Source organism: Argiope bruennichi, chromosome 5 (genome assembly GCF_947563725.1).
Source record: "Argiope bruennichi chromosome 5, qqArgBrue1.1, whole genome shotgun sequence".
Taxonomy (NCBI): Eukaryota; Metazoa; Arthropoda; class Arachnida; order Araneae; family Araneidae; genus Argiope; species Argiope bruennichi.
The window spans coordinates 107,073,779-107,100,946 of NC_079155.1; the positions used below are offsets into that span (position 1 = coordinate 107,073,779).

At 25.0% G+C, this 27,168-nt stretch overlaps 1 protein-coding gene across 3 annotated transcripts; it reads left to right on the forward strand.

The window, feature by feature from the left end:
* The first annotated feature begins 258 nt into the window (after window positions 1-258).
* On the forward strand, window positions 259-25,971 carry LOC129968763 (MATH and LRR domain-containing protein PFE0570w-like). 3 transcript variants are annotated; one of them, XM_056082991.1, is made up of 16 exons: window positions 260-410; window positions 2,085-2,152; window positions 4,399-4,462; window positions 4,710-4,794; window positions 5,933-6,009; window positions 6,231-6,262; window positions 7,593-7,675; window positions 7,761-7,800; window positions 9,173-9,256; window positions 10,849-11,745; window positions 12,885-13,766; window positions 15,574-19,812; window positions 21,710-21,895; window positions 23,077-23,250; window positions 24,920-25,000; window positions 25,695-25,970. In XM_056082991.1, exons 5-16 carry the CDS (start codon window positions 5,987-5,989, stop codon window positions 25,898-25,900), a joined length of 6,927 nt encoding a protein of 2,308 aa, XP_055938966.1. In that variant the 5' UTR covers window positions 260-410; window positions 2,085-2,152; window positions 4,399-4,462; window positions 4,710-4,794; window positions 5,933-5,986; the 3' UTR covers window positions 25,901-25,970. The 3 variants fall into 3 exon arrangements, with proteins under 3 accessions (XP_055938964.1, XP_055938966.1, XP_055938965.1); XM_056082989.1 differs by lacking the exon at window positions 4,710-4,794 and having other exon boundaries at window positions 259-658; window positions 25,695-25,971; XM_056082990.1 differs by lacking the exon at window positions 4,710-4,794.
* The last annotated feature ends 1,197 nt before the right edge of the window (window positions 25,972-27,168 follow it).

Here is a 27,168-nt window from a genome sequence, read left to right on the forward strand (position 1 = left end):
ATATTATAATTTTCCATAATTAGTGAAATATCGCCTATTTTTTGACAGGAAAGAAAAAAATTGTAAAATTCTTTTTTAAGTACTAATTAAATTAATTAATTAAGTTAAATACTGGAATTAGTACTTAATTTTTCTAATTGAAACACCAATTAAGTACTACAATTAAGTAAAGTTTTACTTAATTTTTCACAAACAATTGAAGTAAAACCGGACGATTGAACGGTAAGCATTGCGCAAGAACTGAAGTAAACTTCTTATTTATGTTTGTCGCGTTTTATGAAAGTGGTGTTTTTAACTTTTTCCAAAGCATTACGTATTTATTCGCACTATTTGAAAAAAAAAAAAATCTTATAGATTTGCAGATACTTTACATGCGAGGCTATAATTCTGCAAATCTTTTCTTTATACAGGTTATTTGAAATTTTCTAGCTGCGTCGTTAATGTGTTCGTCGTAATTTTAATGTATTTCCTTTGTTAATATGTTCGTGAACATCTTGAATTGATGAATCCTGGTAGTACCGCAGATGAAAATAATCAAAATATAGCCCTTTTATCCTTCTCTAAAGAACATAATGTAAACATTTTATGCAATGGGAATAAAGATTCTCGAGATTTTTTTTTCAAAGACAGTTATATAACTGAACTAACAGATTCATCCGTAAGTAAAGAAAAGGCATCTTAAAATATTTTTTCATAAACTTAATTATTGTTTTTTTTATTGCAAATTTTGAATATCTGTCAAATATAAATAAATATTAAAGCTGCAGTTAAATTAGATGTCTATGGAAAACTTTACAATTAATTGTTAGTTTTAGTTTTTAATTTATAAAATATTGATTTATGAAATTAAAATATAAAAGAAATGTTAAATTCATATTATTTTTAAACAAATATGACAATGTTAGTATTTGTGAATTATAATTTTTCTTCTCATTTACAGCAGTGTAATAATGATTATAAATTGGTCAGAAATATTTCCAATATATTTCTAAATAATAATACTTCTTTAAAAAATTACATGACTATATTATGTAGTGATGAAAAATGACCTCATTTTGTTACTATGTAACTTAAAGATGATTGATTTTTGAACATAATTATTAGTTTTCTTAAGTTGTATTAAGAGATTATTTTTAAATTGTCCACATTTTGTTAACTAACTGTTGTACTGAAAAAGCCTTATGGTCTAATAAATATTTCATAAGATTAAAAGACTTGGATATTACTTTTTAAAACAAAATATTGAATGATTTATTTCATAGAAATTTGTAGTCAGGCATTGCACATGAGAACACCGCTTATTTGCCCAAATATATGCTTTTATTTCATTGTTCTGCTTTTTTACTTTCAATCTTATTTCCATGTTAAAATGTTTTAACAGCTACTGTTGTTTCTCTTGAATACATTTTCCTTGAGTTGACTTATATGTAATGAAATTTGACTAATAACGTCTCTTTGCAATAAAAAGACTAATAATTTTTTTTCTTCTTTTTATTTTCTTGCTCTAAGACTAGATGTCATAGGATCATTCAATATATTTTTGTTACTCAATAATACTCTGGCTGTTATATCAGTAATCTTGATATCTTGTGGGGCATATTCTTTTTAGTATATAAAATTAACTCTTGAATACAATAGCTTATGATTTTAAATAAAATACCGTCATTTATATAATTGCTTTAATTTTCTTGTCATGAATTGTTTTTATTTAATATGCTAAAATCATAAACAGCTCCAGTACTTTTAGATTTTTTTTTTAATTTTGTGTATCTGATTTTTTTTTTTTTTTTTTAAATATTCTTAGGCAACTGATTTTTTTTTCTTGATATTTGTTAAATTTAAAGGATTTATTTTATATTGTATACTAAATATAGAAACTGTTATCTCAAAAAAAGTATTTCCAAAAGTAGAAGAAAAAAATAGTGAAAATTTTAAAATGTAAAAAGTTTGAAATCATTTTTTATTGCATTCTTTGGTGTTTAGTTCTATATGTAACATCTAAATAAGTTTGAATATTACCTAAATTATTTCTTAAAATAAATATAAGGATTTCTCCTCTCATACTTTTTTATTATTATTTTCAGAAAACTGATTTGATAGAACTTCAATCTAGTAGAAAAATGAACCTAGCAGGATCAGCTGAAACCTCTCTGTAAGTTAATTGCTTAAGTTATTAAGCATTTTCATTAAAAAAAAAAAATTCTAATGATGGTTCTTTTTGTAACTAAGTTTAACTAACTGCCAAGGTTTACAGCTACATTTTAGTGCATTATGAATTTTTCAAGCTAAGACAAAGTATTAAAATCACTAAAATATATTTTATAGCTTTGTGGTGTGAAAAAAAAATCACTAAATATCAGTTTTTATTTGTTAAGATATATTTATAATTTATCTATAATTATCGTTAAAGTAAATATATATATACATATATTAATAAGACAACAAATGACCTTTGAACTCGGAGTACCAGGGATAGATCTTAATAAATAAAAATATGCTGCTTGGAATTTTATTTTCTAAGATATCAATTAATTTTTTCATTTAAAAAAATAATTATTGTTCTGTTAATTGAAAACCTTGATTTCATATTTTAATGCAGTATTTTTATTGTCTGTACACATAATCTTTATAGAATAATAAATAATATTCTGAAACATATTCAGTAGTGTATACATAATTTTGATGTTGAATGTTTGTACTTTAATTGTACTTTTTAAAAAGATCTTGCAGCTTAACAAACATGTTATTGGAGCAGTAGAATTTTATTTATATTTTCATTTTGTGTAAAACTTAAGTGTAATGAGAAATTGCAAACTCTAATAGATCTAATCAATGTTGACATGAATTAATTCTCATGAGGAATACCATTTTAATTTTGAAATCCATTTTGCATGAAGGAAAAAAAAATGTGAAATTATAGCAGTGTAGCTGCATGTTAAAGGCTAATTAACTTTTCAGCTTTTTTTATTTTTTTTATTTATTTATTTATTTTTGCATTATTATGAGAAATGATTTTATAGAAAGTTGTATTTGTATAGCAAATAAATAAAGGTGCAAAATTTATTAAGTGTATGTCATTTAGCCATAATAAATTTGTCAAACATATATTATGGATAATTATATATCTCATAATTTAAGGTTTAAAATTAGTTTGATGAGAAAACCTAAAGATAAGCTGCATATGAGAAGATATTTAAATGTAACTAAACATATCTAATAATTCCATTGATTAACTTGATAACCTAAGATGGGTAATCAGTGCCTTAAGATTAGAAAAAGTTACTATTGTAGATATGTTACCTCTGAATAAATTATTATCAATTGTTGTCATTTTGTTCAAATATAATACTAACAATAAAATATTTATTGTAAGACTTTATGTGATCGTAATATTTTTCTGTAATTATTAGAAAGTAGAGAGAGATTATGATGAATAAATTTCTATTAATTGCACAAAATCTGAAGTATTTGCATACTTTATAGTGCTACTGAAGTTAATAGCTTGAAATCATCACATATGAACATTTTTAAAAATGTAAAAAAAAAATTTAAAAAAAAAACATAATTGTGACAGAATGAAACAAATTTTAATTTTGGAGCTGAATGATGGAAGTTTTAAAAGAAAAAGCAAAGATAGGCTCTTACAGAAGTATTTTTTCTCTAAACTAAATAACTTATTCTAGGAATTGTTTTAATTAGTTTTTTTAATGTAAAATTCCTTTTTAATATAACAGGTTTAATTTAGAAGTTAAATCAAAATGGTTAGAGCAAAACTTCATAAGAAACTTCATAACGTCATCAAAAAGCTCAAAGCATAATTTTATTTACTTAAACAGAATATTAAACATCAGTTTTTATCAGTATCATATTTTTATTGGAGTATTTGGAAAAATAATAATTATAATCCTTAATATTAACCATATGCTGTTATCAAACAGAGTCAAATCTTACTTGTGAAAGAAGCTAATTGTGTGCAATCTTTACTGAATTTTTGGGGTTTTTAAGCCTTTGCAGGTTTTTAATATGCTATCATAGTTATTATAAAGTATTTCATGTTCTCTAAAATTATTCTTATTCAAATGTTATTTTCTCTAAAATTATTCATACTCAAATTTTTATTTTTTCTCTGATTGTGATTCATTTTATAGTTCAATAAATATAAATAAAGAAAAAAATTATGTATTTCTGAAAATTGAAGTAAGAGTTACAATAAATTTATGCAATACAGAAAATTCCCAATAGATATCAAAACACTACCTAATTCATTTGTTAGTGAAAGTAACAATTTATTAACTAGAAAAAATTTATTTTCAATCTAGAATATAATTTATTTTAAGTTATCTGTAATCTGTCATCTTTTATTATTCAGTGTATGATAATTTTATTTTTCTCTCTTAGTTGTACTACCAATATTGGAGAAAGTTTATCACAAACACACAGTGAGCTTTTGTCTTCTCATGTGGTATGTAATGTTTAAATTATATATATTATATTTTAGTTTTACTTAAATTTATTATTAGAATTTGTCATAAAATAAATGATTTATTAATTTCATATTTCTCTTCGTTTTACTTTCTGAGTTATATTGCTTCTTCCTTATTTTATCATTGCTTATTATTTTGTGTATTCATATCAACTATCAAGTTGAATTTGATTATTCAACATATCATGTAATGCATTTAAAAATTGTAAATGCCATATTTCTTTAGGTTTTTAGGTTCAAGTCAAGATATAGATGTCAGATCGGTATTGCACTCCTTCCGATCTTACCCACATAGCACCAGGCTCTATTAGGTATTCCTTTGATTACAAAAGGCTTTTATTTATTCCAGTTTTTATTATAGCCTCTATTTATACTTATTATATATGGAGAGAAAAAAAGCTAATTTTATATAACCTTTAATAAAAAGGAAATCTTGATGAATAAAGCCATAATTGATATGCTGGTTCTTTATCCCAAGTTTTATATTTAACTTTTAATGCATTATTTTACATTTAAAAAATTCATTTTGTTACGGAATAGATTTAAATGAAGGAGTAGCAATGAAATTAAAATTAATTAAAAATTTCTCTAGGTAGTTTTTTTTTTTTTTTATTATTATTATTAAAATAAGATTTTTTTCTGTGTTATCTTTAAATTTCATATATCATCATAAAGATGTTTATTATAAAGACTAAAATCTTTTGATTTTATATGAAAAAAAAATCTGAATAACTTATAAATTGTAATTGTTGAGAGATAAGATATATATATATTTATAAGAGCAAATCATTATCAAAATTCTACCTTGAGCTGCAAATATGCATTATTAATAAGAGAAGACATATGTCTTTCAAACAATTTTTTGCCCTTGGAACTAGAATATAAAATAAATTCTCATTAACAATGATATGAGATTGCTTTATTGAAAAGTGTTATATATTTTCATTTAATTTATTGCAACAAAATAATTGTTTTAAAATAAGATTTGGTTGTGGGTTTTTGAAACAGATAATTATTATCATGAAAAATTCAAACTCAAAACTATTATTAACTTTAATTTATAGTATGTAATTATAATAAACAAATTTATTACTGTTGTTTTTTTCACTATTTAACTTATTATTTTGAATTGTTGCTTCATCTATAAAAAAATGTAATATATCATAAATAACATAATTAGCTATTATATTTTGCATATCCTGATCCTTATTATTTTTTTTAATCTAAAAAGTTCCCTAGCTTCTACTCATATTTAAAAATTGAATTTTTTTCTTTCTATGATTATGCAGAGTTACAACATTTATTTTGTATGATGAATAAGTCCACTTTATATTTTTATATTCTTTTTTAAGTTAATGACACTGTTTTTATTATTTTTATTGATGACACTGTTATGTTTCATATTATGTTTCTAAATATATATATATTGTTTTGCTTCTGTTTTTCTAGACCGAGAAGAACAAATATAATGAAAAGATACCAACAAAGAATGAATCTCAGCAAATGAAGGAATCTGAAAAAAATCTGTATGTGCATAAGAATATAAGACATAATATATATAAGCATTAATATATATAAGCATAAGAATATAAGCATAATAAGAATTCTTAAGAATATATATCTTAATTTTTTTTTTTTCAAAAAATATCATGACTATCAAAAATTACTGGCATTATATTCATATATTTACTAAATGTAATAATGATAACTATTTTCTTATATAATAATGTGCTTTTATTTCTTTCAGATCAACTGAAATGAAATCTTATTATGTAAAATGTGAGTTTTTTTCTGTTTTCTTCATTTACAAAATTTTCTCCTTCCTTTTCATGGAACATGATACAGAAATTATTTATTCGTGGAAAATTATTCAGTTGATAATTAAATATATGAGTAAATATTAATCAAATTAAATTATGATTATTTCTATTAATTAACAATATTATTTCAAATTGTTAACATTATCTCTTTAGTCATTACCCAATCAATCCCTATTCAATAAAAATTCATGTGCTATTAGGAAAAAGATCTTCATATAGCTTTAGAAAATGCAGGTCTCTAAAATCAAACTCAGAAATTTAATTTATTATAAAAACTGATGTTAAGAAAAAATAATATTGACTGGAAAGAGTTCAAAATCTGACTTGTGATTTTATTTATCCAGCAGTAAAATATACTTACAAATAGAAAATAAATTGTCTTTAAATTGAAAAATAACCATGAACTTGTTTAAACTATTCACATTATAAAGACATTCCTTTGCATTAGCTGATGCATCTCTTATTTTATTTTATAAACTTACAATTTGTAGTGAAATTTTTCTATGTATTTTTATGTGTGTGAATATATACAACAACAAATATCTTATTATTATTAATATTATTAAATATCAGTCAATTATGCTGCAATTCAAATTTAGAGTGTTTATGCACCCCCCCCCCTAATCTTTTCTGCTTCAGATATATGAAAGGGATATTGTCTTACAGAATAGTAATACCCATTTCAACTTGATTTTAGTTATTCTCTTTTTTTTCTTCTTAATTGGAGTTGTTTTTTAATAATATTATTAACTAATTGATAAGTACAGTTATTTTTTAACCCTCTGACTGCATAATTTTTTTAAAATTACTATTTAGATGCATTGTTTGCAAATATGTTCAAATATTTTTCAAAGTGAACTGATACTATATGTTACTTGATAATAATATGATATGATAAAAATCTGTAATCATAAAAGTAAACACTCTACACTGCAAAAGACATGGGATGCAATAGAAAATTAACTAATTGTCAACCTGGAGAAATTGTAGGATAAGCAGCTAGAGGATTAAAACCTGTATTTTTGTTAATTGGATTTATTTTAATTTTATGTTTCTTACATTGCAAGTTCGAGTCCTAGAAAAAGTTCTAGTCTGAAAATGGAGTTTTCAAATATATATTGCACTTTGATTGAACAATCTCGCTTTTAAAAAATTTAATGCCATTTTAAATGAAGGAATGAATTTATGTTGTTAATCATTATGATCAGAGTGTTAATTGATTAATATTTTTTTAAGACTGTTGCTTTATTTCATTGAATTAAATACTTTCATCCTTTTTTTTTTCTTAGATAATACTGTTACCCAATACTCCCAAACAGAAGAAAAAGATGAATTAATTAGGAAGATGGCAAATCATATCAAACACATTTGGGTAAGTTGTTTTATTTAAGCCATTTTTTCCCTAGTTTAAATTCTATTATTTAGAATCAATCTAACTATGTATTTTTTTTTTCTAGAATATCATTTTTCAATTTGGTGATAAACTTAATAAGGCTGGTAAGTTGCTATTGTTTATTTCTAAAATACTAGGAAATTATGAAATTTTTAATAAATAATAATTATTAAAGAAAACATTTTTATATAAATTCTGCAGAGTTCTATCTTTGTCATATGATTAAAATTCAAAATTAAAAAGTTTTTTAAATAGTTTTGTAAAGACAAGCAAGATACTTATTTAACAAATCAGTCAATCTACATGTTTGTGATATTTATAAATTTCTTCATCTGAGTATGTAGAATTCCTTTTAATGAAGTAAATATATTTTGATATCTGTTATGTGAATATTTCATTCAGCAAAATGTGAGCATATTAATATTTCATAATGGATGAGTATTTTAAGTTTTTAATCATATTTAATATTTATTAATATATCAAAAATGATTAATATTTTTAGAAACATTTGCAAGTGTTTTTATTATTTCTGCTTTTTGTAATAACTTTAATTTCTAAACCTAATAAATTTTATCATTTAAATGATTTTTTTAAATAACAAAATTAAGCATTTTTGAAAGTATACTACATTAATCTGGGTTATTTGATTATTCAGTGAATTCTTTATCACTTGATAGCCTTGATTAATAAACATTATTTCATTCATATACAATTTTGCAATTCTATCCCATTCTTCAAAATAAATGTACAAAATGTATTATAAATTGCTCACAAAAGCAATAAATAAAGCTCATAATGAGTACGGAAAAGCTTATATCATGATGAATAAGAATTTTTAATATTAATTTCTGAAAAAAAAAGAGATGCTTTTTACTACATCTTTAACTTTATAAAATCATGATTTTTTATAGAATTTTTATTAGTATCAAATAATGTACATTGTGAAATGTTGAGATCCCATTATATTTGTCAAAATAATTAAAGATATTCTTTATTATATGTTTTATTTGGAAAATTATTAAGAGAGGCAGTTGTGTTGTAAAAATGTTGCAAATTTTTAAACGTATAAAATAGAATCTAAATTTTCTTCTAAATGCTGTGTTAGTAATCATCATAATGGCTTTTGCACTATAAAGCTCAAAACATAACTAACTACTGAGAATTAATTTAGAATCTATTTAAAATCTACCTCTACATTGATTTTTTTCAAATGTTTTATGTTTTAAATTTGTGATTATATTCCTCATTTGTAAATTTCTTGTATCATATTTTTGTATGGCAACAGTTAATTTTCTTTTTGTTGTTGGCATCATATATTCATTTTTATTATGTTCATAGTTTTTATTCTTTCTTCATTTTTTTTCAAACAATCTATAGTATAGAAGTTACCAATTTTATCCTCCTTAAGTACTATATTATTTATATTCTTCTAAATTTTATTGATTCTGCTTAATAAATGTCATCATTTTATTTTAGAACTATTAACTGAAAAAGAAAAATTGGAGGTCCAAAAAGAATATGAAAGCAGATGTTTGCTTCTTAAAATCACTCAGGATGAAGGTAAAGCTTTAACATAATAATTTAACAAGATAATAATTTTGTTTTAGTAAAACTATAGTGTGTATATATATATTAGTGATATACTAAAATGAAAGGTTTAAATTAGTTTCCAACACAAAATTAGCTGCTAATTTTGTGTTGGGAACTAATTTAACCTTTTATTTTATTAGTGAAATACTAAAATTGAAAAGTAAGATGCAAGCTATATTTTGTCTTCATTTTCTTGATGATATAAAAAAAAAAGAAATTGGAAATGCTTTATCTTTATTCATTAGCCATTTGATCATTACTTTAAATTCTCGCAGAATGTGTTAATTGCATTTCAAATGTATCTCAAAATGAAAGATTAAAATACTCATCTCTTATTTGGTATTAATTATTCTTACTGAATGTTGATTAGTAACAATATGGCAGTCAATATGTTCTTTTCAAAAATGTTGCAAGGTATATTGATCTCGATTAATAAATGGCTGCTTGATTTGGTTTTCAAAATCCAAAATGTTGTATGTGTTTAATAAATATAAATTTATATTTTAAAGTTGAATGTAAAAGTGCTAAAGACTTTTTATGGGAAGAAAAGATAGATATATAGAATATAATATCCTTTTAAATTTCAAAAAATAAGTGTAGTGTTTTGAGTATCTTGACATGCCAGATGCTTCAACCAGCATAACTGCACATAATACTTGAAAAGGAGATGAAAAAATTAAAAAAGATTCAAGCAGAATATTTATTTATGTATGCATGTTTTTAAAATGTTAGTAGTATTGTAGTGTCCAGCTTTTGCAGGTTATCATTCAAATTTATCTTAAAAGAATGCTTTATATATGGTCTAAGATTTTCCTATGTTAGGTTTTAGTGAAAAAAATGTTTCCTAGCTAAAAATAAAAAATGAAGCTCAAAGAAATCTTAATTTCAAATGTTAATGACTGAAGTCTGATATTTATGTTTCTTTTATTCTTATTTCTAAGAAATAGCTTTAAGTGGAAATTTGATAATGAAACCTCATAAAATTTCATATTGTTTTTAAAATGAATCTTTTAATTGAATAAAAATAGCATTTATTTAAGGCATTGATATAATTGTGTAAAGACTATTGTTTTAATAAGCTTTTGCCTAATGTAATTATTATTGTTGCCAAAATTTTGTGGCTTTGCATTGTTATAGAGTTTTAGAAGATTTGATACATTTTTTTATTCATAGAACTTTAACAAGAGTTTCTCTAGCATAGACTTGATTCATTTTTTCTTTGACTTTTAACCTATTAATTTTGTGTTGGAAACTAATTTAACCTTTCATTTTCTGCATCTTAATATTTTGAATTTTATGATTTCATTACTTTATGTACAAGTCATTTGTTTATTTACATTATGTCGATTTTTAGTAGCATTTATACAAATTTGTCATTTGTTTTGTATATTTCCATTTTTAATATATCTTTTAATATGCATCAGTTTACATGGCTGTAAAACTTTGAATCTGCATAGTTTTTCCTGGACACTATGTTTAAAATGTTTTTAACTACTTTTAAGTTATTTTTTAATTATATGTTATAAATATATTCAAAATGGTCTATATCTTTTGTTTTCTAGATGAGAAGAAGCATGAACAGTCTTTAAGTCAATTACTTGCATTATCATCTGAACGTCCGAGTGAATTTTCTTTGTGCCCAGATAAATGTAACTCTGGTCATAAAGATTCAAATATTTATTCATCTAATTACCATTTGCCATCAGTTTCAGTACATGATAGTATGACAAGTGTTAGTAATATCAGTCCAAGCGCATTTCAAAATAAACATGTGATCAACCCAGTTGTTAAACAGTCAAAGGCAAGAAAATCTTTCACTGGGAGCCGTAAAATACCACATCTTACACCAGATAAAACTCAACAAAGTATTCTACCTATTCTTTCAAACCCACCGAATTTGAAAAGTGAAAAGATAAGTTCTGCTAAGCAAGAAACAATAATGCAAGCTTTTCCAATGGAAGTAAATTCTTGCATTGGCAATAAAAAGAATCCTTTTCAAACAGCATCCAGGGAGACTGTGTGTGAACTAGATTTACAAATTAAACACAGATTGCTTACTGAAGAAACATCTAATTCCATTAGCAGTGCAGTTGAAAGTTTTAGTAAGCCAAATAAGCATCTATTTTCAGATGATTCTTATTTTTCTAATAAAAGTATTCAATCAACTCTTACGTCAAGTGTTTTGAAAAATAGAGTATCTACTCAGAAAAGTCCATTAACTGTTAAATCAACTAAAGAACATGTTACATTGAAGGCAGAAAAGGGAAATGATAGTGAATTCTGTCAAAATTTTGGAGATCCATCAACAATTGATAAAGAAATAAATAATAATGAAATCAAGAAAACAAATCAATCTGAACAATCCCAGAATGACCTCATTCAAAATGACCTTGCTCTTTCATATGAAGAGAGTGACAAAGTAAAGTCGAGTGAGTTCCAAAGCAGCTTCTCTTGTACAAGTATGTATTATTATATGCTTTTGTCATACATTGTTTAGAATTTTTTTAATTGTATTCTGAGAATATATTAAAAATCTGCTTAAATTGTCCAAAATATATACTTAGCACTCATTTTGAGTGATAAATTGCTTTTCAGATGTATTGCACAATGGCAATATGTATAATGTAACAGATTTAAAATATTTACTGCACACATATACAATACTTGTATTTGGTTTATAAATCTCATAAACTCACTACAAATGTGTTAGTAGAGTCATCTTTTAACTCTTAAAATGTTTGGAATTTAATAACAAAATGTACATAAAAAGCATAGTGCTAAATAAATTTAGAAATCCTTGTTAAACAGTATTATTTAGTTTTAATTATTCTCTTTACTAAATATTAATGGGAAAAAAATACATATATGTAAAACTTGCTTTGAATTAACTGTTTTGAAGCTTTTAATGACTTTTATCCTTCATAATTTCAAGAAAATAGTTCGATTTTGATTTTTTACCATTATTTCTTTGTTTAAAGCCATGATTAAGTACCAAACATTATTACACTGCCTGTTACTTCCTATTTTGTATATAGCAGCAGAAAGCAGGAATGAAAGGACTCAGAGAAAGTATTCTGAGCTTATACAGTTTAATGAGGAAAGAATTTATTGACACAATATTGTGATTTTAAAAGGGCAAATATCAGCAGCTCAGAAGTTACAGTGAAGCCAGAGTTTGTGTGATTTAGAAATTATTTTTAGAACAGCTGATTTATATTGAGAGAGATTAAAAATAAAATACATACAAAACATTTTAAACTCTCTTTATTGAAAGTTGATATTTAAAAAATAATTTGTAATATTTGTAAATATTAAAAACAATATCATTATTACAGTATCATAGCAGTAACAGTAGGTAATCATAGTACTATCAAACCAAGTAGAAAAACTATATATGAGTTATGACATGAAATAAATTTTGTTTTTACTCCTTCATCCCATTTAAGTACCTTTGAAATCTCTTTACATTGTTTTAAATATCTACTATATCTGTTGATGAAGTTTAATTGCAAGTAATTTTAAAGTAGATAATATATTAGTTTTCATTAACTGTGCTCTTTATTCTTTTGATATTTAATTCCAAAATTGTTTTTATTAGGTGGCTCCAGGTCTGTGAAAAATCTGGAGGGTTTATTTCCTGCAATTGCAAAAATCAATGATTCTTCCAACAAATGTGAAGAAAATTATATGACTGTAAAGGATAGCATGTTTAGTGGGAATCAAAATGATTCCTTAACAAAAGATTCATCAAGTAATGACGAAACGAATATTAGTTATACTAATGTAAACAAATTACACAGTGAGCTTCTTAACAATCCTTTGGTAAAAAAGGCAAAGGCAAGAAAAACATTTTTAAGAAAGCAAAATTTTAATCATGTTATAAATAATGAAACTCAACAAAATACATTCTCCCAATCTTTCTCTGATAGATTAAATTCTGAAAAGGATCTATCTCCTTGTAAAGAAAATTTGGAAATGGATGCTTCTTCACTTTATGCATGTGGTTCTCATAGAGAAATGCATTCAGCAGAATCAAGTTTGTATAAAGAAAATAAATCTGACACTGAAAAACCATTTCAAATTATGTTTAAGATTGATAAAAATATTGTTGATTTAAATTCAGTCACATATGATCCTTCCTTAGGAAACTCGGTGTCTTTAAATAAAGATATCCATTTGCTTTTTAAATCAGAAGTAAATGCACCTGAGAATAAAGATTTTGCTGAAAATAACTCTTTTCAGTTTTCATTGGTAAAAGATGACCTTAATGAAAAACGTAATGATGTTTTGAAGGATGATTCGACCCAGTTACACGAAAAAGAGTTTTCAAAAGTTTCATTTTCAGCTGAAGAAAGTTGTAATGCTGAAAAAATTAGTAATCCTTCTGATAAGAATGTTCATGATTGTAGTCCTGATTTTTTGAAAGAAAAGAATGATTGCATTGAACAAAGTGGCAGGCAGATGAAGAATTATGGGGAATGTATGTATATTTTTTATGAATTTTTCAGTTTTTATAAATTTTTCTTTGCAAATTTATATTTGTCGATTGTAGTAAATTGGAATTATTAATTGATGATATACAGTAAATACTTGTCAGCCTTGAGAATTGTTTTTAAGTCACTAATATTAAAAAAAATCTACTGGTGTGATTTTCTCATGTACACAGGAGAATGTATAAATGAGTTAATCAAATTCCTATAAATTTTGATGGATTAGTTTATAAATGGTGTGATTGATATGCTAAATTTTATTTATGTATTTCTAAATTTATTTTCTAATATTCAGTTGTTTTTTAAGCTATTGCTTATGGGTTAGATATTTTCATAATTCCTTCATAAATATTATGTCATATATATACATCATAAAAGTTAATTATATACTGCTCTGCTGTGGAAACAACTGCAATGCTTGCAGGGTTCGTTTCAATTCCCAAAGTTTCTGCATTTCACTATCAATTGAACTCTTTGCTTATTCCCAAGCATTCCTGTCATTAATCTTTTAACTTTGATTATATATATATATCATCTTCAGGAGTATTCAATTCACATAGTTCTTAAATCATTTTTTGCCTCAAATTACAATCTGAAATAAGAAAGACTTATAAATATTAATATAAGCTATATGAAATATAATTTTAATTCATTGCTAACATTTAATGAAAATTTCTTATTTTGAATCTTCAACTTATAGCTAGATGAAGTTCCCAAATGTGATTTTCAAGTGATTTTTAACAGTTGTATAGATGATACATTTCTTGTATTTGTATCCTGTAGGTTTATTTATTCTTGTCTTTCCTCGTTAGTTATAATTGGGAGAAAAGGGGCAGAGTAATTATATGTGGAGAAAACAGTTTTTATCAGTTGTGTCTCATGTATTAGAGCTGGATTTGCTCTCCCCCTGATATCATTATTATACTTTTAACCTTAAGTTATTTTTTTCACACTGAGAACATGGTGAGCAATAAACAAAATGAAAAAGAATTATTATTTTTTTTAAATCAGTGTAGGATATATAAGGACCTAGATTTTGCAACAATTTAAATTCAAAAGAATTGAAATTTCATATTCAAATGTAATACTCCCTCTGATATCAGAAAGCCAAAAGGCTGTTTTTCTCCCTTAGAATTGAGTTGTGGCTCTGCAAAGGTATTTGCAATTCGGGTTTGCTAACTTGATCAACCATACCTTAATATCCAAAGTTAAATTCTTTTTGTTTGACCATTCTTTTATGGTTTTAGTTCCATTTTTATGTTTTTCCAATAGAACCGCTGTTTTTGTGCAGATGAGCTTCCACTGATGTAATGCCTGCCATTGCATGGAAAAACACTACTAGTATAGCTTCTGTACCATTTGTAAAGATAAAGTTAAATGGCTTTAGCTATTATTTAGATTATCAATAAAATTATAATGATAATGAATGGATGAAAGCACTTTAAATACATGGGGCTAAATTTTCTTTAAAAATTAATTTTCAAGATGTTCATTTTAACTCCTGATGATTGAAAAGAAACTTCAAGCTTTATTTCTGTATTTTATTCATTGTGTATTATATTCATAATGAAAGAAATTTCTTTCATAAAAAATATTTTTAAGTATCTTGAAAATACTGTATTTTGCTTTCATATTGTAATTAATAATATTTAATAATCTGTAAATTTTGTTTTAGATACTTGAATTAAGAATTTTATTAATAACAAAATAAATAATATATAATTAGGAAAATTGTTACATAATATTTTATTAAAAAAATAAGTCATAAAATTAAATTGTCTTTGATTTTCTTTTCAGCTGAAAAGGACTTTGCGAGGATTTTGGAAAAAGTAGAAAACATTAGGAATTTAGTTGATATACCTGCAACAACTTCACAGACATGCAATGAAAATCACAATTCAGTTCATGCTAATCCTATTTTTGAAAATCAGTCACAACAAATAAATTCTAACATATCTAATAATTCTTCATTTGTTGATCCATCAGCAAATAGCAGTGTCAAAAGAACCAACGGAATTTTTACTTTATTCCAAAATAGTATTTTGAATCCATTTGTTGAACAAACAAAAGCTAAGGAAAAAATTACAATGAAATCAAAGTCTGCTTTGTCTCTTGAAGACAAAATTCAGAATGTATCTTGTAATCTTTCTTCTGAAATCCTCAATATGAAAACAAGAACTGCAACTTCTGATAAAGAAATTGCACATAGTGATAGTTTAGTACTCAAACAAAATTCTGAAACCAGCAAAGGAGAAGTACAAAAAAATTCTGTTCAAAAAGATATTGATTCTATGTCAGGAACAAAAGTGGCATCTAAAAATAGTTTTATTCCTGAAATTCCATTACAAATAGATCACAAATCTTCAGAAGATGTTGTATTAACACATGAAGAAGTAACCAATGACAGTATTCAGAAATCACCCCAAGAAATTGATCTTCTTAAAAATGATCTTGCTTTATCAGATGATGAAATTGAAGACTCATGTGAATTTGAAGGGGAAAAAAGCACAGAAGATATAGACTTGGCAACCTATATTTTTAAAAACTCCAATTTGGTGTCCAAATCTAAAAAATTGCTTTGCAATAATTTAAAAACAACTGATAATTCCTCTAATTTATTAAAACTAGAATGTGCTTACCAAAATAAAGACCTGTCCTCAACATCTATTTTTCATAATTTTAATCAAACTGCATTTGAATTAAATAATAATATCGTTAAATTTGAAGATTCTTCTTCTAATTTATCTGAGAGATCTATCTCTTCTTTTGATAAAGAATCTATTAAATGCCGATTAAATGTGCCAAATTTAATTGCAACAAATACTGAAATGAATCCTGGGAATTTAAATGAAGAATCAGTTGAATTGCTTGTAAAAGACAAATTTCTTGAATCTACAGCAAAGAGAAAAAGGACAGGGAATTCTGATCTTGATGATTTTGCTAAGAATCCTAGAAAAAAATCTTTTAATGATTTAAGTTCTGATGGAAATTCAGAATCAAATGAAAGAATTAATTTTGTTTTGCCTGAACCTTCTGTTCCAGTAAGCTCAAAAAATTATATATCTGTATCTAAGGAAAGGCTTTCATCTACAGTTTGCAATATTAATTTGCCTGTTAAAAGTTCATTGAAAAGGAAATTAAAACCTCTAGATGACTTGGCAGCATGTGTAGCTCCCACAAGAGTAAGAGGAAGAACATCAGAATTTCGAGCTTTCTTTAAAAAATCTGTAAATGAATTCAACAAAAATAAAGATAATGGAAATAAAAGTTCTAATTCTGATGAATTGCAAAATAATTCACTTAAAAATTTTGATCTGGATAAAAATGTAGAAAATTATATCAGTACAAAAAAGCCCAAAATCCGAAAAGAACACCAAACGGTGGAAATCTCAAATAAAATGCTTAGCTCTCACAATACAGGAACTCATTTGAATTTAAAAGAAGCAAATTTTGAAGATTCAACACAGTTTTTACAGCAAGGTTCGAAAATATTGCTGAAAGAACAGGTATCATCAAACTTCCCAAAACAATGTCCATTATTTACTACATCTAAATCACATTTAGAAGTTCATTCTTCTACAGAAAACAGAACTGAAATGCTGAACAAAAAATTGAGTGCTAAAAAAGATGACATGATAATTGAAAATAATAAAAACACTGATGTTTTACCTAGTAAAACAAAATTGAAAAAAGCTGTGAACTTAACTTCTTTTATGGATAGAAAAGATTCGAATGATCAGTCTCTTGTGAAACCACCACAAGATTCAGATGATGATAACTTGGTAGATAATGATTATGAGAATATGCTTAATATTGATAATAATATTAAATATCTACCTAGTAAAAATAATAGTTTGAAAATCAAAAAAACGCCTTTGAATTCTAACACAGAAAATGTTATGAAAAAACAAAAGTGTAGTGAAACTTTTGAAAGTACAATAGTTACTTCTTCAAGTAGCAAAAATATTTCTTTATTAAATAAAAACTCTGTTAATGATAGTTTACTAAGCAGAGCAATGGAATGTGATGAAAATTTTGAAAGTGATTCTGATCGAGAATTAGTTATTGATGAATGTGTGAAAGAAAAAGATACAAAATTTGAATGTCCGGAACTTTGTTCTTCTTCAGTTGACCTACCACCAGATTTAAGTAGCCGAAAATCAACAGTAAATGGTAGTGAGAATATGCTCAATATTGATAAAGTCAAATTTGGGCAAACTGAAAATAAATGTCTCGCATCCAAGAAAATGCCTTTGGATTTAGAAATAGAATCTCTGACAAAACAAAATTGTGGTGGAAATCCTGAGAGTACAAATGCTTTTGAGAATACAATAATTATTTCTTCAAGTAACAAACATATTTCTTTATTAAATGAAAATTTCTCTGTTAATAATAGTTCATTAAGCAAAACAATGGAATGTGATGGGAATTTTGAAAGTGATTCTGATCGAGAATTAATTATTGATGAATCCATAAAACAAAAAGATCCAGAATTTGAAAGTCCAAAACTTTGTTCCTCAATTGACCTACCACCAGATTTAAGTAGCCAAAACTCAACAGTAAATAATAATGAGAATATACACAATATAGATAAATCTAAGTTCGCACATATTGAAGACAAATACCTCATATCTAAAGAAATACCTTCGCATTTTGAAATAGAATGTCCGACAAAAAAACAAAATTATGATAGAAATTTTGAAATTGTTGATACTAATTCTTCAACTAATAAAGATATTTCTGCACTAGATGAAAATTTATTGATTAACGATGATCCATTAACTAAAACAATAAAAGGTTGTCATTTTGAAAATGATTCTGATAAAAAATTTGCTGTTGATAAAGATGATAATGGAAAACCTAAAACATATGATAATCTTGTTGATGAACATTTGCAAAGTACTTCTGGAAAATCTTTAAGCGTCGAATCCAAAGATCCAGATTTGCTTGAAGAAAGTTATAATTTTGTTAATGATTCATACAAAGTTCATTTTCAAAATATGCCCACTGATAATAATGAAACAAATGTAAGTAAACTGCTATTGCCCGCTAAGAGGTATAAAGAATCTGCAGAAACTTTATCATGTAATAAATCTGAAAGCCCACCTTTAGATAAAATACCTTCTGAGAATATTTTTTCAAATATTAGTATTTCTTCATTAGAGACAAGCAATACAGATGAAAATACAGACAAGCAATACAGATTTTCAGTTTCTACAGCTCCAGCATCAAAAATCCTATCTAGAACAGACCCTCAAGACCTGAACCAGTCTTCTATTGCTGTATCTAGAAAAATAAAAACTGTTACTACATCAAATTCTAAATGTAAAAACAGTTCCACAAGTTGTGATCCTAAATTTTCAAGGCAAAAATTGAAACATAATGAAAAGGAAAGATTTATAAAGAAAGGAAGTCAGAAATTTCAGCATACTAAACTTGTTGAAAGTATTTTGAAGAACAAAAACTGTAAAAGTATTAAAGATGAGGATGATCTTCCATTTTCACTAGGTATTGAAGAAATTCTTGATGGTATCAAACTTGTACAAATGAATAGTGTAGCCTTCAAAAGTTATGTTGATTCACTAGTCAATTTTTTAACAATTCCTCAAAATGCTCCTGATACTGCTACACTAATTTTTCTTGTTGTGCATTATTTACACCTGAGAAAAGCAAATCCTTTGCAGAAATTTCTTTACAATCAGGAAGCATTTCCTTTCATGCTGTCGTCTGAAAAATGTATTGTTACAGCACTGATTCAAATAGAAAAAATGACTAAACCACATCTTCAGGGATTACTGAAATCTCTTTTGTCTGTTCTGTATCATTTAATTCTTGAAAAAAGAAAACTAAATATTTATGGCATATCATCTTTGTGCAGAGTTTTTACCGAGTTATGCAAACATATTGGAGATAAGCAAAATCCTCTGTCTTTGTGTTGCGACTTATTGAAACAAAAACACTGGAATTCACCATTCCTCATTGCATCCATTGCTGGAGTTTGGAAAGAACTTTTTGAGATTCCTGATAATTTTTCTGGTAATTGTATTTTTATTTATTTATTTTTTGTATTATTTTTATGCTATATTACTGTATCTTTCTTTTTAACCCTTTCTGGGGTGGGGGTTGCAAAAAAAGACACCAAAATAAAAAATTTCTATAAAAAAAATTATAGAAAAGTAGCATTTTGTCTCCTTTTAGGAACATAGACAGCAACATGAGCAATTTTAGTTTCTTTTATGGCATTAATTTTATATTAAAAATACCCCAATTTTTTTTTTTTTTTTTGCCTCAAATTTGGGTTTTTTTTTTTTTTTTTTTTTTTTTTTAGCTTTACCCATTTTCCTATAATGTCCATAAGTTTTAAATCATAGTTTTGTTTAATCTCAAATTAATTTAAGAATGAACCAAATTGGCTGATCCACACGTGTCATCATTTGAGAACACCGTCCGTCTAGGATGTCTGTTTCTTCGTTCACCTCTCTTCTTGAGAAAAATATAATTTGATATTTAGCAGAGAAGTATGTGATGCTGATTCTATGTTGAGGGTGGAGTTTTGTTTATTTATATTCGGATTCGAAAAAAAGAAAATTATGTTTGAAGTATGTTTTTTATATGGAATAATACCTCCCACCAAACTCCATGCTTTGCTGAATTTCCCGACTCAAAATTTATTCATTCAGTTGGCTTTATTTCTATTAAAAATGGATTAATTGACTCAAAAAATGGTATATTATAATTGAAAATGCTAAATCTGACTATAATTGCAGATGCAAGTTGTTTTTGTTGCTTTAAAATAGAGTCTTAACTTAAAAATTGGGGCACAAAATTGTAAGGAGTTCCATATTTCTCAATAACATATAATGCTTTGAATGACATATAATGAAAATGTAAAATTAGAAAGCGAGAAGGTTTCTTCTTATACATATAACTTCCACTATGTATCTTCTAACATATTCCATGTATGTAGGTGATCCAAAACTATTTTCCATGCTTTTTACTATCGAAAACTTCCGTGAGTGGAATTACCCCGCTTTCCCCTAACTTTTAAAAAGTACAAATTAATTGAGAAAGGAATTGTAATTTTTCGATTAGCCAAATAACAACAATAAGAAAACTTGTGCTTTCGATCCTGACAGAATCTAAGCTTTGAAAACTGGTAGTGAGTTTAGATTCTCTATTCGGGTTGAAAGAACTTTTGTGGATGAGAAAGCTATGTGGAATTTTTTTTTTTTTTCTGTTATCTTAAAAATAATGTTCTTTATTTTAATTTAGTAAAATCTGTGAATTTTACATGAAACTGGATTTATATTTGCATTTATGGTTATGAAATTCATAAGAAGCAGTACTTTTACTTCTAATCCACAATATTTCAGCTGAAAGCCAAATGCCCGAATTATTGTCATAAGGGATAATAATTTGCAAAAATACTTTGTAGAAAATTGGTTATTTTGTGAAAATTATATTGGGTGGGCAAAAAAAAATTCTCCCACTTCACACTTAATGGTTGTATTAAACTGGTCACTGAAAATTCATTTCTAAATTTATTATTACAAAACTCATTTAGGAGCATTGTATCGCCCCCCCCCTCCCCCACTCTTCCTTACTCAGACTCTTGGATATTGATAAGTAATTACTTAAAACCATAATAAGAAGACTGGAGTTTAAATTCATAATATAATTTTTGTGTTTCAAGCATAATTTTAGAAAATTATTCGTAATCCTTCATTTTGAATTAATTTAGTCATTAATAGGTTAAAAAGAGAATTATTATATCTAAAAAAATTATTCTTGAGTTTGTTTGTTTTTTAATCTTTTTATGATTATATTTTGAATATTTGTAAAATTATTTCATTACTGTATCATCTCTCTCAATTTTTATTTTGTCTTATTTTAAAATTATTTAAAATAATATTATATATTTCTTCCCTTCTAGATGAGCAAATAACTTTGCTTAGCTCCATCATGTATGGGGCCCAGACAAGAATTAAAAAAACTAGAAAATCCAATTGGGAGTGCAGTTTTAAGTTAATAGAAGAGTGTATTGCTGTTCCAAGCATACCAAATGCAAAGCAAGCTATTGAATTATTAAAGGAGCAAATAGTTTCAAAATCTTTACAAAGTAATTTTTTATTTTGTCTCTAAAGAATGTATATCATATGATTTTGGAAACATATTTATGTTTATAATATTATAAAATTAATAGGTTTTTCTTAGATAATACTTTTAAATTAATAAATTAAAAAGAATACTGTCTACGATATTATATTCTATGTGTTCATTGTGTTATTCCATAGTTTAATGTGTACTAAATAAAAAAGATATTTTTAATTTTCTATATTCCAATAACTAGTGCAAATGAATACTTAAAGAATAAAATCTAAAAATATTTAAGAGAAATTTTTAATGCAATTCTTTCAAGACAACAGAATTATTATTTTATTTTTCATCAAAAATATGACATTTATCAAATGGCAAAATATTAATTGGACTATTCCTCATTTAATATATTGAGCTTATTGAATTATGTATCCAGGATTATTAATCCCTCCTTCCCATTCCACATAATGCTATGTCTTAAAATGGTTTGTACTTATGAAAAGGTTTTATTCTCTAACAAAAACTTGTGCAAAATTGTTTCTAGACATTTATTTAATTTTAAATATAAACTAGTATATAATTTTTTTTTTCTTTCTATAATATATATAAGCAGTATCCCTACCTTGACATAGGCCAATGTAGGAATAGAATCAGTGAGAGTTTTTATTCTTTTTAATGTTCATTTCTATTCAACAGCCAAAGAAAAGTAACAAATTTATGATGAAATATTAACCTTTTCAACAACTTATTTTTATCTGTATATTTAAACAATAAAACATATCTTTTAACTGTCTTTAAAGTATAAAACTAATATGCACTTAATTTTGTTTATCTTTGCTTAATAAGGATTGTACAATCTTTGTTTTTGGAAATAAAAAAGTTTTCAAGAAATTTGTCTTATATAATCTAAGTCAAAGAAGAAAGTTTTTTGTTACAAAATGTACTTACTAATGCATTTTTTTGAATGAAATGTTACTTTATCAATAAGAAAAACTTTTAAAAGTTTTTTTTTAAAAAAATTCTGATACATTTTATTTAAATATATTTCATTATGTGTTTTAGTATAAATCTGTTTGTTATTATGCATAACAAAAAGATTTACTTTTTTAATAATAGTAAAATTACTTTGTCTTACTTTTCTTCCCATTTTCAATAAATTCTTTATTAAAAAGCCTGTTAAACTTTTTTTTTTTAATTTTCCAGACTCATTTGAGAATATTCAATACTTGACATCATCCTTAGTTATTTTAGCTTCTCGTGAACCTTGGAATTGGACACAACAGTCTTTGTTAAATGATTATATTGTGACAAATTTAAAGCGATTTTCTAGTCAAGACTTAAATGAACAAGCCTTTGACTTGTTTTGTAATCTCTATGGTAAGCAATATTTCTTTTTCTTTTCTTTCTTTTTTTTTAAGTATTAATTGTATAATAATTTTTATTTTATTCCAATACAAGTACTGAATATTAGAAAAAAAGAAGCATGAGTGAAACAATAAATAAACATATGAAGTAGCAAAAGGCAAAACTTATGATAACTTCAATATATTACTCTTAATAAACTGCACCAACTAATTCAATTTTCCAAATTTTGAAAGAGATAGAAAAGCCTAATTCTTTTTTTCAACCAATAACAAACATGGCAACAAAAAAAAAGGAAAGAAATTCACATCAGTACATCAAGTGTGATCTAATATTCTTATCATTCCTTTATATTCCTTATTAATCCTTTAATTCCTTTCCTTTAATCGTTTATATTCCTTATTAATTATAGAAATTTTGTTATTAGTTGCAATTATTCTTCCTTTTGTAAAATTTGAAAAATTTAAATAGGTGCTGTTACTTGCTAAACAATGATGTTTTCTAATTTGTAAAAAGAATGGATATTTTCTTCAGTTATTAGATAGGTATTATAAATTCATAAAGTTTTTATTAGTAAAATTATCATTTAGCATTGAAAGTCATTTTGATGATATTAAGAGCCCACATCATTTTGAAGTTATTTATAGATTCTAAATAGTAAATCTTTTATACTATTGAATAAATAATATTATATTTAACTTTATCCTGAAGAACATTAATCATTTGTAATAATAAAATGAGCTTATTATTTAAGAAATCTTTTTATTTAAAATTAGAAAATACACTGTAAAAATATTTTTCATTTTCTACAAACTCTGTTAGATTAGATTAAATTATTATTTATTTATTTAATATTGTGCAAAATTTGACCTTCACATTCACTGATTCACTTCTATTGATTTTCAAAAAAAGTTGTTACAAAACAAATTATACCAATTTTAAAAATCTAAAAATTTCCTTTTCCCTGACTTTTATTTGTACAAGTCCAATGGGTTTGGCAAAAGCGTTTATGTAGTTTTGAGATTTTTAAAGAATTTAATCTCAATTTTAAATTTGAATTTTTTTTATTACTATAATTTTTGAGATTTCAATAATAAATAGCTTCATTATTCTGTACTTTTAAACTGAAAATTATATTAAATAAGTAAAATTTTTAAAAAAACAATTACCTCTTTTTATTTTGTATTTACAATAAATTTTTAATCACTTTACTCTAATTTATTTCATCTGTTCTGAAGCTAGTAAAACAGTAGGTGTTTTAATGATGTATATCAAACCCCCAACTGTGTTTTTTGCACCTGAAAAGAATGATGATTAGATCAATAATTGAAATTTTACAGAATTTCATATAATTTAATATGAAAAATTGAAACTAAAAAAAAATTAGTTGCAATAATTGAAAAGTAAGCAAATGGTTTTATATACATGCTTTTGTTTGTAAATAAGTAATAAACTTTGACAAAAACTTTAACCATAAACGTTGTCAAACTGATTAATGAATAAAGAGGTTAGAACTGAATGAGAGTCAGGGAACTATTACAAAAGTAATAAAGAAATAAAATTTAATTCTTCTTTTTATTTCAAAAGATATGTTTATGTGGCATTTTATCTTGATATTTTCTCTTAAAAATTTTGATGCATATGATTTGTACATGTACTGATGCTTTTGTTTTAATATTTCCAGTTGATGTATATTTCTTAGCCCCAACAAAATATGCTGATGAAATTTTAATAAAGTATGTTGAGCATAAAGTAGTGTCTAAAGGTATGATTTTTAAACCATTATTACTGGATTAGTAGTTTACTTATGACACTCTTTTTTTTATTTTATAATTTTTCATAATACTCTTTAATAAAAATCTAAAGTTTATTTCCTAGATCATCAAATATTAATTGGATAGCTTATAAAATGAATCTGCACATTAATTATGAAGAAATAGAAACTGTTGTGAACAAATAAAAAATACAGCATTTTTACTTGAGCTTGGAAAAGAGAGATGAAGTGTGCTGGAAGTTTTATTATTATTAATAGGAATTTGATTGCAGCCGTGACAGAATGATATGATAACTTGCACAACATAGTAAAGATATTTCATTGTATTTTTCTAGAGTTTTTAGTACTATATTTCTTTGAAAAAGCATTTAAAATTTGCATTATATTCAAGTTTTTGCTATTTTTATTTTTTTTCTTATTTACATTATTTTTAAGGTTTTTATGGCACATTTGGAGTTGCTACAATAGCACACTTATTGAACTTGTGTTATCCCCCCCCCCTTTAATGCTTTACTTAACTTTATGGGAGGAAAATTCTCATTTTAAGAATTTTAATGATAGCATTTATCTTTTGCTATATTTTATTACTTTTATTATTTTTAAAGTCTCTTTTTTATATTTCAATTTTAGTAGTGTTTACACATTTGTATTATTAGTTATAGATTTTATTATATATATATTGCAGAGAAAAGCTTTGTTCAGGATTGTTCTGCAGCTGCTTTAATGAAGTATTTAATACTTGCCAGAAGGGAGATACCAGTATCTTTAACAGTCTTTTTTGAAAAAACAAACAGTCCCAAAATAGGAATGTTTGAAGATATTGTGAGAAGAAGAAGAATACATACTTCTGCAGAGAAGTTGTCTATAAAAGATATTATGATTTTTGTATAGTGATTCTCATTCAAATATGTGTTCATATCTGTGTATATAAAATTAATTTATTTTGATGTTTTAATAATTTAATAAAATAAAGAAATAGGAAATTGATGCTTCTGTCTCATTTATTAAAAAGGTTTTGTTTTTTTGAAAATTTCAGATATTTGAAATAAGCGGAGGGGTAATAAAATTAAAAAATTATTGTGAATTTAAAGTCAGTCATAAATAGGATAGACTGAAACAAGAAACTGAATGGTTCTCTATAAAATAAATTACAAATTAGTTGATGTAGTAAAAATGTAATTGTTATAAATATATAACAGTTGATGTTTGACCAAAATTAATCCTATATAACTAAATGCATGTATTGTGAAATTATTTGTGTCCTTTCCTATTTCATGACAAATAGACATTAGTAGTAGATTCTAAATTATTATTGTTAAATTTTATATTTATCTTTGAATAAAATAAATCTAATGCAAAATAATTCATGACTTTCTCTGTATATGAAGAGAATTTGTGATAAACAAAACAAAAATGCAATGCAAAATTATTAAATAGTTAAATAAATTTTTGAGAAATGTCATTTGAATTGACTCTTCTCTTGAATACATCTTTTTGTATTAAACACTAAGTGTTCAGTTCAGCATTCTTTATTTCTTATATAATTTTTTAAAATCATTATTAAAAGAATACTAACAGTTTACTTCATTAATCATTTAAAGATTTAATAATTACCAATTTAAAATCTATTATCTATTTGTGAAACACAAAATATCAATTTAAAAATTGTGTCCTGAAAGAAATCAATAATTTTATCACAAACAATGAAATACTTTTCAATACTTGTATTTAACTTCTTGATTTTTACTTTTTTTATTATCTAATTAGATCAATCTTTCTATTTTGGGAAAGTGTTGATTTGCTTTTTCAATTTAAATTTCTCAGCATACATGAGGTGTTCTTAAAGACTAATGCGGATTTTTTTAAAATAAATTATAGCATCCTTGAATTATCTAATTTCAGCTTGCAGGTTTGAAAAGACGGCAGGCAGGCATGACGATTAAAAGGTTAAATTAAATATAATCTTTATTAATAATAAATATAACTGTGTGCATGTTGGCAGACCATACACCAGACCATTTGATCTAGAGTTATTAAACTCGAAACATATTTAATACACAATAAAACATATGTAAAATGAAGATGATTAAAATAACATAGATTTAATGTCTGATAATCATGGACATGAAATTATATTTAAACAATTTAACTGAAATTAA

Coding starts and splice junctions, on each gene's coding strand:
- LOC129968763 (XM_056082989.1), top strand. CDS start 503: ATGAATCCTGGTAGTACCGCAGATGAAAATAATCAAAATATAGCCCTT. Junction 6,010..6,230: donor AAGGAATCTGAAAAAAATCT/GTATGTGCATAA, acceptor TATTTCTTTCAG/ATCAACTGAAATGAAATCTT. Junction 7,801..9,172: donor TGATAAACTTAATAAGGCTG/GTAAGTTGCTAT, acceptor ATTTTATTTTAG/AACTATTAACTGAAAAAGAA.